Raw genomic sequence first — 15,462 nt, forward strand, 5'->3', positions numbered from 1 at the left:
ATAATTGAATATATTCATTTTTATTTTTATTTTTATTCTATTTAAGTATTAAAATCAATATTTGTCTAAATTTCACAGGGGGCCCTTAAAGACAGATTAATAATAAGAAGAGGGGGCAAATCTATAAATAAAACCTTTTTAAAATTGATAAATTATTCCATACGCCTATATAAATATTAAAATATAAAATTACAAATAAAATATACCTTGCATTATTAATACTTTACGATCATAATATCATTATACTATAAATATTTGTAATGTAAAATTTTACAATTTAAAATATAAAAATGATAAAAAATATTTTTTAAAATTAATTAAAAAAGCATTATTTAAAATGACATAAAAAGACAGTGGGAAAATTATTTGTCACTAATAAAGCAATTGAGGTCGAACTCAACGTTCAGACCCCTAGGCACAAGGACTTTAGTCTCATATATCCAATAAGAATCTCTTTTGCTCAATTGTCTAATGAAGTTCCCACCCCTCCAATGTTTAATTACACATTCAATCCCCCAAAATTTCAGAGATCTGGGATTGCGATTATGGACCAATCTAAAATGTTTAGATACATTATGATTGATGGAACCTTTTTTAATATTTTTGACATGTTCCCCCATCCTAATACTCAAACTCCTGGAGGTTCGCCCTATATACTGGAGACCACAACCACATTCTAACATGTAGGCCACTCCTGTGGTGCTACATGTTATCAGATCCTTTATTGGGTATAATTTATTAGTGCTGTTCGACATAAATTACTTTTTCTTTTTCTGGTTGTTCACTGCATGTCTACATGCGGGACATCTCCCACATGCGTGAAAACCTGTTATGAATGAGAACAGTCCTTCTTTTTTCTGAATGAGTGGATCTATAGCACCTGGGGCTATCATATCCTTAAGAATCGGGGCCTTTTTGTAAACAAATTTCGGTCTTTCAGGTAAAGTTGGTCCCAGTATCTTGTCCTTTCTTAAAATATTCCAATGCTTCTTCACGATCTTTTCTACTTGTTTATATTGCACGTTGTAATCTAGAATAATCTTGAATTCACAGTTATTCCGGTCTTTTCTTCTTTCTCCCTCATTTCTTCCTATTAAGGTATTTCTATTCATTTGTTGGACTTGTGTTCTGGCTGTTTGTATGTCTTCAGCCCGATATCCTTTCTCTAGAAATCTCTTTCCCAGCGTTTCTGATTGGGCCACGAAGTCAGTATCTTTGGTACAATTTCTTCGTAGCCTTACAAATTGTCCCTTGGGGATGTTGCAGAGCGATATTTTATGATGACAGCTGTCAACTTAGGGAAGTGGTTAAATACCACCAAAAGGAAGCTCTTTCCCAAACAAATGATAAAAATATAATTTGGATACAGTGTTACATGACTGAGTAATTGTTATTCAAGGTATGACAGTGCTGTAAACTAAGCAAATGGCCTGGACTGGAAGGTGATGAATACATACCACCAAAAGAAAGCTTTGTCTCAAACAAATGATAAAAATATAATTTACATACAGTGTCACATGACTGACTAATTGTCATTCAAAGTATGTGCTGAAAACTGAAAAATGGCCTAGGCTGGAAGGGGATGAAAATGTCCAGACTTGAAGTAGTTAAAAGCACAAAGTTAAATAGAGTCTGAGTCTATGCACAGTATACACTGCACACATTTGCTGCATTCCCAAAAACACTACTAGAATACATAATAAGCAGTAACTGTGAAAACAGCAAACACTTTGGTCAGAAGAGCTGCTGCGACCTTCCCATTATAAAAAACACCTTGTTCCCATTAATGCCCCTTCCCCCCAGGGCCCCCAACCAGTATCAGGAGAAAATATAATCACTGTTCAGGACCCATCCCTGGAGTACCGGTAGTTAAAATATAATGTTTTGAATATTTGTATGTATGTGTCTGTGTATGTGTGATTATTAAAAAAAAAATTTCTTTATTGATAGCTGTATCATGTGTGGACCTACAAATTCCAAAAAATGTAAAGGTCAACTGTACTGATGAGTATGGAAAATACCAATATAAATCATTGTGCAACTTCTCTTGTGAAGAAGGATTTGAACTAAATGGAACAAGATCTGTATTTTGCCAGAAAACAGGAGAATGGTCTGATTCCACACCAACATGTTTAGGTACCTGAAACCCAAGTTAACACCTTAATGATGCATTTTTCTTATTGCATACAACACTGTCAATATTTTTCAGATTTTTTTCTGTGTTATGGGGTGTATATCATTGTTGATACACCTGAAAACTGCAGGATGTGTTTTTCCAGAAATCTGTTCTGCACAAAACTCGTAGCAGCGTGACTAAAAAGTGGGCTTAGCTACATCCTGGTGTTCCAGGACATCCAAAATGTGATAGGCAGAAAGGAAATTAGATCTGTAATTTATGCCCCTAAAAAGCTTGAAGGTGTTTCTTGGATTTTGGCTAGGCTGTAAAAAAAAGTGTTATGCATGTGGTATCACCACACTCAGAATAAGTAGCAGAATGGGTTTTGGGGTGTTTTTCTAAGTATGCCTATGATGTGTGTTAACAAATTCTTATTAATTGTGTGTTTTCCAAAATGGGGACTTTTGTGTGTGTTTTCACTGTCCTGATGCTCCAGGGCCTACAAAAATGTGATAAGTAGTCAAGAAATTGGATGTATAATTTATGCCTGTAGAACGCCTGAAGGTGCTCCTTGGATATTGGGCCAAAATATACATCTCGGGTGTAAAAAAGTCTCACCCCATACTCAGGAGTAGGGTTGAGCGAACACCTAGATGTCCGTGTTCGACGGGTTCGGCCGAACTTTAAAAAAAAGTCCGGGTCCGTGTCCCGGACTTTTACCGAACTTTTCCCGGACACCGAACCCCATTGAAGTCAATGGGGACCCGAACTTTAAGGCACTAAAATGGCTCTAAAACACCAAAGGAAAGGGCTAGAGTGCTGCAAATGGCAGCAAAACGTAATTAAGAGCATGGCAAGTGCTCTGCAAACAAATGTGGATAGGGAAATAACTTAAAACAACAAAAAAAAAACAGAAAAATAAAACAATGTTCTTCTTCATCTCTGAAGGACGAGGCCCATATGGAGTAGGAGGGAGGTTGAGGTGGTGGTGGATGTGGCGGTGACATAGGCGTGCGCACAGGGTGTGCTGGGTGTGCCTGGGCACACCCTAATCACCTAGGGCACATAGCATTGCCAGTGAGGAGATGGGAAAGATCTCCCTGGGACCTGCTCTGCTCTATTTCTCCTTGCCTACAGGTACATGGCCCCGATACATTACTCTCCCTGCTGGCAAACACATGCATGTGTATTTCAACTTTGGGGTGCACACCTTAATGCAATAGGCTGCGCACACCTATGGGCGGTGTAGGTGGAAGCGGCGGTGGAGGAGGACCAGGGCCGGATTAACAGCATCATGGGCTTGGTGCTGAGGATTTTGAAGGGCCTTAAGGGCCGTGCCTTGCCATGCACCCAGAGGAGGAAGGGTGCAGCCATGCATGCCTAATTCAACATGGGATGCTGTCTCTGAAGCCCATAAACACATCCATGCATCGCCAACTGTCCCTCCTTGTCCGGCCTTCACGCTGTGTGGGGAGGTTCTGAGGGTGCTGCCTGGGGAAGCGAGCATAGAAGCCAGACTTCTGTGTTTACAAGTGACAGAAGAGCGGTAACAGTGAATATGGCCAACCCGGGGCCTATATAAAAGGTAGGGGCCTGGAGCTGCAGCTCCAATAGCCCCTACATTAATCTGGCCCTGAGGAGGAGGACGAGGTAGCCAACACTGCTTCTTTTCAAAAATTTTAAATGAGGGTACACCCCAAAAGAGTGAGAAAGAGCAAAAATGGAACAATGGGTGGGTAAGGTCGGTATCCATTGCTATTCTGCATAAGGTACGGAAAAGTCCCGTGGGATCCATGCCTGGTTCATTTTAATGAACGTGAGCTTGTCCACATTGTCTCTGGACAGGCGGCTGCGCTTGTCTGTTATAACGCCCCCAGCCGTGCTAAATACCCGTTCAGATAATACACTGGCTGCAGGGCACGCCAGCACCTCCAAGGCGTAAAGGGCAAGCTCAAGCCATGTGCCCAATTTGGAGACCCAGAAGTTGAAGGGGGCAGACCCGTCATTCACTACATGTAGGCGTGTGCACACATACTGCTCCACCATGTTGGTAAAATGCTGCCTCCTGCTAAGACGTTCCATCTGAGCTGCTGGTGCTGCTGTTTGTTGTGGCGTGCTGACAAAGCTTTTCCACATTTCGGCCATGCTAACCCTGCCTTCTGAGGTGCTGGCGGTGCCCTGGTTGCGTTGGCGACCTCCTCCTCCTCCTCCTCTGCCTTGTGCTTCCACTGTGGCCCCGCTGTCAGATGGGAATGCCAGCAGCATGGCGTCTACCAGCGTGCGCTTGTACTCGCGCATCTTGCGATCGCGCTCCAGTGAGTGAATTAAGGACGGTACGTTGTCCTTGTAACGGGGATCCAGCAGCGTGGCCACCCAGTAATCAGCACAAGTTAGAATGTGGGCAACTCGGCGGTCGTTGTGGAGACACTGCAGCATGTAATCGCTCATGTGTGCCAGGCTGCCCAGAGGCAACGAAAGGCTGTCCTCTGTGGGAGGTGTATCGTCCGTGTCCTCTGTATCCCCCCAGCCACGCACCAGTGATGGCCATGAGCTGGCCTGGGTGCCACCCTGCTGTGAACATGGTTCCATCTCCTCCTCCAGCTCCTCCTCCTCCTCATCCTCCTCATCCTCCAGAACTGTGCCCCTGCTGGACAATTGCGTCCCTGGCGTTTGCGTGTGCAGGAACCCACCCTCGGAGCCCCTTGCGAATGACTGCCCTGAAAGCCTTGGAAATGTTACCTCTTCATCCTCCTCCTCCTCCTCATCCTGTGCCACATCCTCTTCCATCATCGCCCGAATTGTTTTTTCAAGGAGGCATAGAAGTGGGATAGTTAAGCTGAGAACGGCGTCATTGCCACTGGCCATGTTGGTGGAGTACTCAAAACAGCGCAACAAGGCACACAGGTCTCGCATGGAGGCCCAGTTAAATTAAATAGCGGAATAGAAAATATGATCCAAAAAAAGTGTATGTATATCACACGTACACAACCACACTGGGCCCCAATTACTATTGTTTGTACCCCTAAAAGGCTAGATGAGGAGTAGGGGGAGTATGGAACAGGCAGCACCCTCAAACCTTCAGAAGTATGAGATGAACCCCAACAACTTGGAAAGGTGGATCTCTCTCACACGTACCGACACAGACTATCCCCCAATTTAACTGATCCCCAAAGGTTTTTGATTAAATAGCGGAATAGAAAATATGATCCCAAAAAAGTGTATGTATATCACACGTACACAACCACACTGGGCCCCAATTACTATTGTTTGTACCCCTAAAAGGCTAGATGAGGAGTAGGGGGAGTATGGAACAGGCAGCACCCTCAAACCTTCAGAAGTATGAGATGAACCCCAACAACTTGGAAAGGTGGATCTCTCTCACACGTACCAACACAGACTATCCCCCAATTTAACTGATCCCCAAAGGTTTTTGATTAAATAGCGGAATAGAAAATATGATCCAAAAAAAGTGTATGTATATCACACGTACACAACCACACTAGGCCCCAATTACTATTGTTTGTACCCCTAAAAGGCTAGATGAGGAGTAGGGGGAGTATGGAACAGGCAGCACCCTCAAACCTTCAGAAGTATGAGATGAACCCCAACAACTTGGAAAGGTGGATCTCTCTCACACGTACCGACACAGACTATCCCGCAATTCAATTGATCCTCAAAGGTTTTTATTGAATAGCGGAATAGGAAATATGATCAAAAAAAGTGTATGTATCTCGCACGTACACAACCACACTAGGCCCCAATTACTATTGTTTGTACCCCTAAAAGGCTAGATGAGGAGTAGGGGGGGTATGGAACAGGCAGCACCCTCAAACCTTCAGAAGTATGAGATGAACCCCAACAACTTGGAAAGGTGGATCGCTCTCACACGTACCGACACAGACTATCCCCCAATTTAACTGATCCCCAAAGGTTTTTGATTAAATAGCGGAATAGAAAATATGATCCAAAAAAAGTGTATGTATATCACACGTACACAACCACACTGGGCCCCAATTACTATTGTTTGTACCCCTAAAAGGCTAGATGAGGAGTAGGGGGAGTATGGAACAGGCAGCACCCTCAAACCTTCAGAAGTATGAGATGAACCCCAACAACTTGGAAAGGTGGATCTCTCTCACACGTACCGACACAGACTATCCCCCAATTTAACTGATCCCCAAAGGTTTTTGATTAAATAGCGGAATAGAAAATATGATCCCAAAAAAGTGTATGTATATCACACGTACACAACCACACTGGGCCCCAATTACTATTGTTTGTACCCCTAAAAGGCTAGATGAGGAGTAGGGGGAGTATGGAACAGGCAGCACCCTCAAACCTTCAGAAGTATGAGATGAACCCCAACAACTTGGAAAGGTGGATCTCTCTCACACGTACCAACACAGACTATCCCCCAATTTAACTGATCCCCAAAGGTTTTTGATTAAATAGCGGAATAGAAAATATGATCCAAAAAAAGTGTATGTATATCACACGTACACAACCACACTAGGCCCCAATTACTATTGTTTGTACCCCTAAAAGGCTAGATGAGGAGTAGGGGGAGTATGGAACAGGCAGCACCCTCAAACCTTCAGAAGTATGAGATGAACCCCAACAACTTGGAAAGGTGGATCTCTCTCACACGTACCGACACAGACTATCCCGCAATTCAATTGATCCTCAAAGGTTTTTATTGAATAGCGGAATAGGAAATATGATCAAAAAAAGTGTATGTATCTCGCACGTACACAACCACACTAGGCCCCAATTACTATTGTTTGTACCCCTAAAAGGCTAGATGAGGAGTAGGGGGGGTATGGAACAGGCAGCACCCTCAAACCTTCAGAAGTATGAGATGAACCCCAACAACTTGGAAAGGTGGATCTCTCTCACACGTACCGACACAGACTATCCCCCAATTTAACTGATCCCCAAAGGTTTTTGATTAAATAGCGGAATAGAAAATATGATCCCAAAAAAGTGTATGTATATCACACGTACACAACCACACTGGGCCCCAATTACTATTGTTTGTACCCCTAAAAGGCTAGATGAGGAGTAGGGGGAGTATGGAACAGGCAGCACCCTCAAACCTTCAGAAGTATGAGATGAACCCCAACAACTTGGAAAGGTGGATCTCTCTCACACGTACCAACACAGACTATCCCCCAATTTAACTGATCCCCAAAGGTTTTTGATTAAATAGCGGAATAGAAAATATGATCCAAAAAAAGTGTATGTATATCACACGTACACAACCACACTAGGCCCCAATTACTATTGTTTGTACCCCTAAAAGGCTAGGAGTAGGGGGAGTATGGAACAGGCAGCACCCTCAAACCTTCAGAAGTATGAGATGAACCCCAACAACTTGGAAAGGTGGATCTCTCTCACACGTACCGACACAGACTATCCCGCAATTCAATTGATCCTCAAAGGTTTTTATTGAATAGCGGAATAGGAAATATGATCAAAAAAAGTGTATGTATCTCGCACGTACACAACCACACTAGGCCCCAATTACTATTGTTTGTACCCCTAAAAGGCTAGATGAGGAGTAGGGGGGGTATGGAACAGGCAGCACCCTCAAACCTTCAGAAGTATGAGATGAACCCCAACAACTTGGAAAGGTGGATCTCTCTCACACGTACCGACACAGACTATCCCCCAATTTAACTGATCCCCAAAGGTTTTTGATTAAATAGCGGAATAGAAAATATGATCCCAAAAAAGTGTATGTATATCACACGTACACAACCACACTGGGCCCCAATTACTATTGTTTGTACCCCTAAAAGGCTAGATGAGGAGTAGGGGGAGTATGGAACAGGCAGCACCCTCAAACCTTCAGAAGTATGAGATGAACCCCAACAACTTGGAAAGGTGGATCTCTCTCACACGTACCAACACAGACTATCCCCCAATTTAACTGATCCCCAAAGGTTTTTGATTAAATAGCGGAATAGAAAATATGATCCCAAAAAAGTGTATGTATATCACACGTACACAACCACACTAGGCCCCAATTACTATTGTTTGTACCCCTAAAAGGCTAGGAGTAGGGGGAGTATGGAACAGGCAGCACCCTCAAACCTTCAGAAGTATGAGATGAACCCCAACAACTTGGAAAGGTGGATCTCTCTCACACGTACCAACACAGACTATCCCCCAATTTAACTGATCCCCAAAGGTTTTTGATTAAATAGCGGAATAGAAAATATGATCCCAAAAAAGTGTATGTATATCACACGTACACAACCACACTAGGCCCCAATTACTATTGTTTGTACCCCTAAAAGGCTAGGAGTAGGGGGAGTATGGAACAGGCAGCACCCTCAAACCTTCAGAAGTATGAGATGAACCCCAACAACTTGGAAAGGTGGATCTCTCTCACACGTACCAACACAGACTATCCCCCAATTTAACTGATCCCCAAAGGTTTTTGATTAAATAGCGGAATAGAAAATATGATCCCAAAAAAGTGTATGTATATCACACGTACACAACCACACTAGGCCCCAATTACTATTGTTTGTACCCCTAAAAGGCTAGGAGTAGGGGGGAGTATGGAACAGGCAGCACCCTCAAACCTTCAGAAGTATGAGATGAACCCCAACAACTTGGAAAGGTGGATCTCTCTCACACGTACCAACACAGACTATCCCCCAATTTAACTGATCCCCAAAGGTTTTTGATTAAATAGCGGAATAGAAAATATGATCCCAAAAAAGTGTATGTATATCACACGTACACAACCACACTAGGCCCCAATTACTATTGTTTGTACCCCTAAAAGGCTAGGAGTAGGGGGAGTATGGAACAGGCAGCACCCTCAAACCTTCAGAAGTATGAGATGAACCCCAACAACTTGGAAAGGTGGATCTCTCTCACACGTACCAACACAGACTATCCCCCAATTTAACTGATCCCCAAAGGTTTTTGATTAAATAGCGGAATAGAAAATATGATCCCAAAAAAGTGTATGTATATCACACGTACACAACCACACTAGGCCCCAATTACTATTGTTTGTACCCCTAAAAGGCTAGATGAGGAGTAGGGGGAGTATGGAACAGGCAGCACCCTCAAACCTTCAGAAGTATGAGATTGTGTTCACTGTACCCCACAAAGATTGAGTTCACTGCACCCCACAATGATTGTGTTCACTGCACCCCACAAAGATTGTGTTCACTGCACCTCACAAAGATTGTGTTCACTGTACCCCCCAAAGATTGTGTTCACTGCACCCCACAAAGATTCTGTTCACTGTACCCCACAAAGATTGTGTTCACTGCACCCCAAAAAGATTGTGTTCACTGCACCCCAAAAAGGATGTTGTTCACTGCACCCCAAAAAGGATGTTGTTCACTCCACCCCAAAAAGATTGTGTTCACTGCACCCCACAAAGATTGTGTTCACTGCACCCCAAAAAGATTGTGTTCACTGCACCCCAAAAATGATTTTGTTCACTGCACCCCAAAAAGGATTTTGTTCACTGCACCCCAAAAAGGATGTTGTTCACTCCACCCCAAAAAGATTGTGTTCACTGCACCCCACAAAGGATTTTGTTCACTGCACCCCAAAAAGATTGTGTTCACTGCACCCCAAAAAGGATGTTCACTGCACCCCAAAAAGGATTTTGTTCACTGCACCCCAAAAAGATTGTGTTCACTGCACCCCACAAAGGATTTTGTTCACTGCACCCCACAAAGATTGTGTTCACTGCACACCAAAAAGGATTGTGTTCACTGCACCCCAAAAAGATTTTGTTCACTGCACCCCAAAAAGATTGTGTTCACTGCAGCCCAAAAAGATTGTGTTCACTGCAGCCCAAAAAGATTGTGTTCACTGCAGCCCAAAAAGATTGTGTTCACTGCAGCCCAAAAAGATTGTGTTCACTGCAGCTCACACACAGAAAAATGGATGTGGATCACTGACACCTGCCTATCTCCAATCCCACACCACACAGCAATATCGATTGTAGTTTGTAGAACACAGTTTCCCTAAAATTCAGCAGACTCTGTCCCTAACAGGATTGAGAAGAGATCGTAGATCAGGATTGAGTGCAGATTCACCCCACCCCCCACACAGCAATATCGATTGTAGTTTGTAGAAGACACTGACCCTATAATTCAGCAGACTCTATCCCTAAAATGCCTACAACTCGCCCTGCCTAAACACTCCGACCTGTCCCTCAATTCTATCCGGACACAAATGGTTTTTTCCTGCCTATCTTTCCCTAATCAGCAGCCAGCACGTTGATGTGTGCTCTGTCCCTGAATCTAAGCAGCATAATGACGCCGCTGCGGCTGCCTCGAACTTATAAAGACTTGGTCACATGCTTCAGACGGCCAATCACAGCTACTGAGACATTTGCAGGCATGGCTGGGATGGCTTAAGGCACACCAGTTAAACGATTGTTGATTGGCTGTTGAAAGCCCGCCATGAAAAGAGCGCCAAAGCATGCAAAACCCGGAAATAAAACGACCGAACACGGATTTTTACCCGAACATACAGTAAAGTGTCCGTGTCCGTGTTCGGGTACAAAAAATCCAATTATTCGGTACGAACACGAATAATACAGTCCGTGTTCGCTCAACACTACTCAGGAGGCATAGCAAAATTTGTTTTAGGGTGTAATTGTAACTATTCCCATGCTCTGTGTGTGAGAAATAACTTGTTAAAATGACAACTTTGTGAAAAAATGTATTTAATTTCTTAATTTTCTAAACATTGTGACAAAAATGACAACTTCAAAAAATTCACCATCTCTCCTATTAAAGTGCCCTGGATTGTCTACTTTCTGAAAAGGGATCTTTTGGGGGATAAAATAATATCTACTTATTTGTGTTATTTTTACCAAAGAAATGTAGTATAATAAACGTTTAAGCCTTAAGCCTAAAGTTATAAAGAAAGATTATTTATTTGCAACATTTTATAACAGGAACGAAGAAAAACTTTTTTTTTTTTTTAATTCAGTCGTTTTTTGTTTATGTAGCAAAAATAAAAAAAAAAAAAAACGGTGGTGAATAAATAAAACCAAAAGAAAGCTTTTTTCTCAAACAAATGATAAAAATATAATTTGGATACAGTGTTGTATGACTGAGTAATTGTCATTCAAGGTATGACAGTGCTGAAAACTGAGAAAATGGCCTGGACTGGAAGGTGATGAATACATACCACCAAAAGAAAGCTCTGTCTCAAACAAATGATAAAAATATAATTTGGATACAGTGTCACATGACTGACTAATTGTCATTCAAAGTATGACAGTGCTGAAAACTGAAAAATGGCCTGGACTGGAAGGGGGTAAAAATGTCCAGACTTGAAGTAGTTAGAAGCACAAAGTTAAATAGAGTCTGAGTCTATGAACAGTATACACTTCACACATTTACTGCATTCCCCATAACACTACTAGAATACATAATACCAGTCATTGTGAAAACAGCAAACACTTTAATCAGAAGAGCTGCTAGGACCTTCCCATTATTAAAAAAAAACACCCTGTTCCCATTAACCACTTTAGCCCCGGAGGATTTGGCTGCTCAATGACCAGGCCTTATTTTGCAATTCGGCACTGTGTGACTTTAACGGACATTTGCGCGGTCGTGCAATGCTGTACCCAAATGAAATTGATGTCCTGTTTTTCCTACAAACAGAGCTTTCTTTTGGTGGTATTTGATCACCTGTGCAATTTTTATTTTTTGCGCTATAAACAAAAAAAATGACAATTTTGAAAAAATAACAATATTTTTCACATTTTTTTATATGAAATTCTCAAAAAAAAAAAAAGTAAAAATCTAAATTTTTTAACAGTTTAGGCCAATTTGTTTTCTGCTACATATTTTTGTTAAAAAAATTGCAATAAGTGTATTTTGATTGGTTTACACAAAAGTTATTGTGTTTACTAACTACGGGAAAGATTTATGCAATTTTTATTGTTTTTTTTTTTTTTACTAGTAATGGCGGCGATCTGCGATTTTTTTTGTGGGACTGCGACATTGGGGTGGACAGATTGGACCCCTAACTGACATTTTAGACACTTTTGGGGGTACCATTGACATTACTACAGTAATCAGTGCTATAAATATGCACTGTTACTGTAAAAATGACACTGGCAGGGAAGGGGTTAACTTTATTGGTGATTAAGGGGTTAAGTGTGTCCCTAGGGGCGTGATTCTAACTGTCAGGGGGCGTGGCTAGTGAAGTAACCACAGAGACATGCGATCCTATATAGCAGGATCGCATAGCCTCTGTGATCACTTCAGTGGAAGCCCAATAGGGAAGAAACGCATCAGAGCAAGGAGGAGCCGCGCCGTCATACACTACACGCGGTCTGGGCTGCAGACAACCGTGGACAGTGATATCCACAGGCATTTGTTTTCTGAACTAAATGTAAGTGTTTATACCTATAATAAAATCTTTTTATGGGGATAATACACTGTGTTTGGCTTCCTTCTTTGTTCCCATATGTGGCTTAATCATGGAAGTTGAATTGAGTACATATGCCAGAAGTTCCTCTTTCTTCACCACTGCCAGTGCAACATAACAAGAATATACATCTCAAAGCCCTCCAAAATCCATAATCTGGTAAGAGGCTATTTGTATATAATAGGTGAAGGCGCTTTATTTTCACCCTCACCCGTGGTGACATAAGAGGCTCCATCTGGATTGATCGCTATTAATGAACTTATGCCCCGTACACACGTGCAGATTGTCGGCCGAAAAGATTCGGCCGACGACCGATCGGCTGATTGTAGGCTTGTTAGTATGATGCTTCCGACAGCCGGCAGCGCACTTTCGGCCGAACAGAATCTGTCGTGCAAGCATTAAAATTTTTGTAGGCCGACACCAGAACGGCCGATTGTTCGCCAGTCAGTACAGAATTCGACCGACAGACAGCAGATTTGCAAGACTGGGCATGCTCAGAAAAGAAAAAACACAGGGAAAGTTAACCATCACATGACATCACTTCTGCAGTCGGCGGACAAAATTCGTGTGCAGTCTTTTGCACTTTTCAGCGGACACGACAGCCCGGGGACAAAAGACGGCCGATCGGTCGGCCGACGATCGGTACGTGTGTACGAGGCATTATACATAATTTTTCTGGTAAGAATGAAATCCAGAAAGGTGGTGGGAAACTGTCACATTCCTTGCTAAGAATCACTTCAACACCACTATCTTCATTTCACGTTTTGGACTCTCGCTTGTTGGAAACTTAAATTAGAAGTTTGGGACTTTATTTATCACCAGTTTTGAAATTATTTATTCCATTTGGATTTATTCATATTATAGAATTTTGTTTTTTGAATATTTTAATATATGTTTATATATATATTACACATGCAAATGTCTTGATTAATATTTGCACATAATTTGTAGCGCACCAGACTCTTTTCACTATCACTTTATTTCCAAATATTGGATCTTTGGTTGCAGCACATTTAATTTACTAGCACACTTTCTCACATTCTTCATGTCATTTTTATTGTTTTTTTAATAGTAATGGCGGCGATATGCGATTTTTTTGTGGGACTGCGACATTGCGGCAATCAGATTGGACCCCTAATTGACATTTTAGACACTTTTGGGGGTACCATTGACATTACTACAGTAATCAGTGCTATAAATATGCACTGTTACTGTAAAAATGACACTGGCAGGGAAGGGGTTAACTTTATTGGTGATTAAGGGGTTAAGTGTGTCCCTAGGAGGGTGTTTCTAACTGTCAGGGGGCGTGGCTAGTGAAGTAACCACAGAGACATGCGATCCTATATAGCAGGATCGCATAGCCTCTGTGATCACTTCAGGGAGAATGATGGCTCCCCAGGGAATGAGCGGGGGTGGGAGCGTGCCGGTGGCGGTGCACGCTCGCCACCTACAGTCTCCTGAGTGAGCGACGTAGCCCTACGTCGCTTTGCCCAGCAGCGGCAGAGTGCCGCAGTAAATGTACGGTGGGCGGGGTTAAACTGGTTAATGCCCCTTCCCCCCAAGGCCCACAACCAGTATCAGGAGAAAATATAATCACCGTTCAGGACCCATCCCTGGAGTAGTTTAAATATATGTATGTATGTGTCTGTGTATGTGTGATTATTAAAAAATTAATTTCTTTATTGAAAGCTGTATCATGTGTGGACCTACAAATTCCAAAAAATGTAAAGGTCTGTACTGATGATTATGGAAATTACCAATATAAATCAATTTGCAACTTCTCTTGTGATGAAGGATTTGAACTAAATGCAACAAGATCTGTATTCTGCTAGAAAACAGGAGAATGGTCTGAATCCACACCTACATGTTTAGGTACCTGAAGCCCAATTTAACACTTTAATGACACATTTTTCTTATTTCATACAACACTGTTATTATTTGTCAGGTTTTTTTCGTGGTATGGGATGTATATTATTGTTGGTACACCTGAAAACTGCAGGATGTGTTTTTCCAGAAATCTGTTCTGCACATAACTTGTAGCAGCATGACTAAAAATTGGGCTTGGCTACATCCTTGTGTTCCAGGGCATCCAAAATGTGATAGGTAGAAAGGAAATTAGATGTGTAATTTATGCCCCTAAAAAGTTTGAAGGTGCTCCTTGGATTTTGTTTCCCCTCTATATGGCTAGACTGTGAAAAAGTCTTATGCATGTGGTATCACCATATTTGGAATAAGTAGCAGAATGGGTTTTGGAGTGTTTTTCTAAGTATGTCTATGATGTGTGTTAAAAATGTATTATTGTGTGTTTTCCAAAATATGGACTTTTGTGGGTGTTTCCACTGCCCTGATGCTCCAGGGCCTACAAAAATGTGATAAGTAGTCAGGAAATTGGATGTGTAATTTATGCCTGTAGAACGCATGAAGGTGCTCCTTGGATATTGGGCCAAACTATGCATCTTGGGTGTAAAAAAGTCTCACCCCATACTCAGGAGGCATAGCAAAATTTGTTTTAGGGTGTAATTGTAACTATTCCCATGCTCTGTGTGAGAAATAACTTGTTAAAATGACAACTTTGTGAAAAAATTGAGCAATACACAGTGCCTTTAATGCAGGGTCATTGGTGTCAGTTATAGGAACCACCGTACAATGTCACCACCACCAGCTCTGGCACTACATAAACAAAAACTTTTGAAGGACTCTGTTCTTGCTTAGTTGGAAGTTTTGGATTATTTATGCAATTTATACACTTTATTTATTTGCACTTTATAAAAGGAGGGTAACACCATTCCTGCAATACTGAAATTCTAAGAAAAATAATCTGTTTTTTTTGTGATGAATTTTAATTCATGTATAGTTGTCACCGAGGCTTTATCAACTGTGCGATGTGAAAATCACCTGCAAGACGCACACTG

General features: G+C 41.9%; 1 protein-coding gene across 1 annotated transcript in view; it reads left to right on the plus strand.

Annotated features, from left to right (window-relative positions):
* Positions 1-15,462, plus strand: part of LOC309562198 (E-selectin-like) — a gene marked incomplete at its 5' end in the record, with an annotated part of 105,693 nt that overhangs the window by 56,756 nt on the left and 33,475 nt on the right. The window contains one exon of the mRNA XM_082266318.1: positions 1,951-2,136. Coding sequence (XP_082122444.1) covers positions 1,951-2,136 — 186 coding nt within the window. The remainder of the gene's footprint in view (positions 1-1,950; positions 2,137-15,462) is intronic.

The sequence above is a fragment of the Pelophylax lessonae genome (assembly GCF_965119305.1).
Source record: "Pelophylax lessonae genome assembly, chromosome: 8".
NCBI classification, from domain to species: Eukaryota; Metazoa; Chordata; class Amphibia; order Anura; family Ranidae; genus Pelophylax; species Pelophylax lessonae.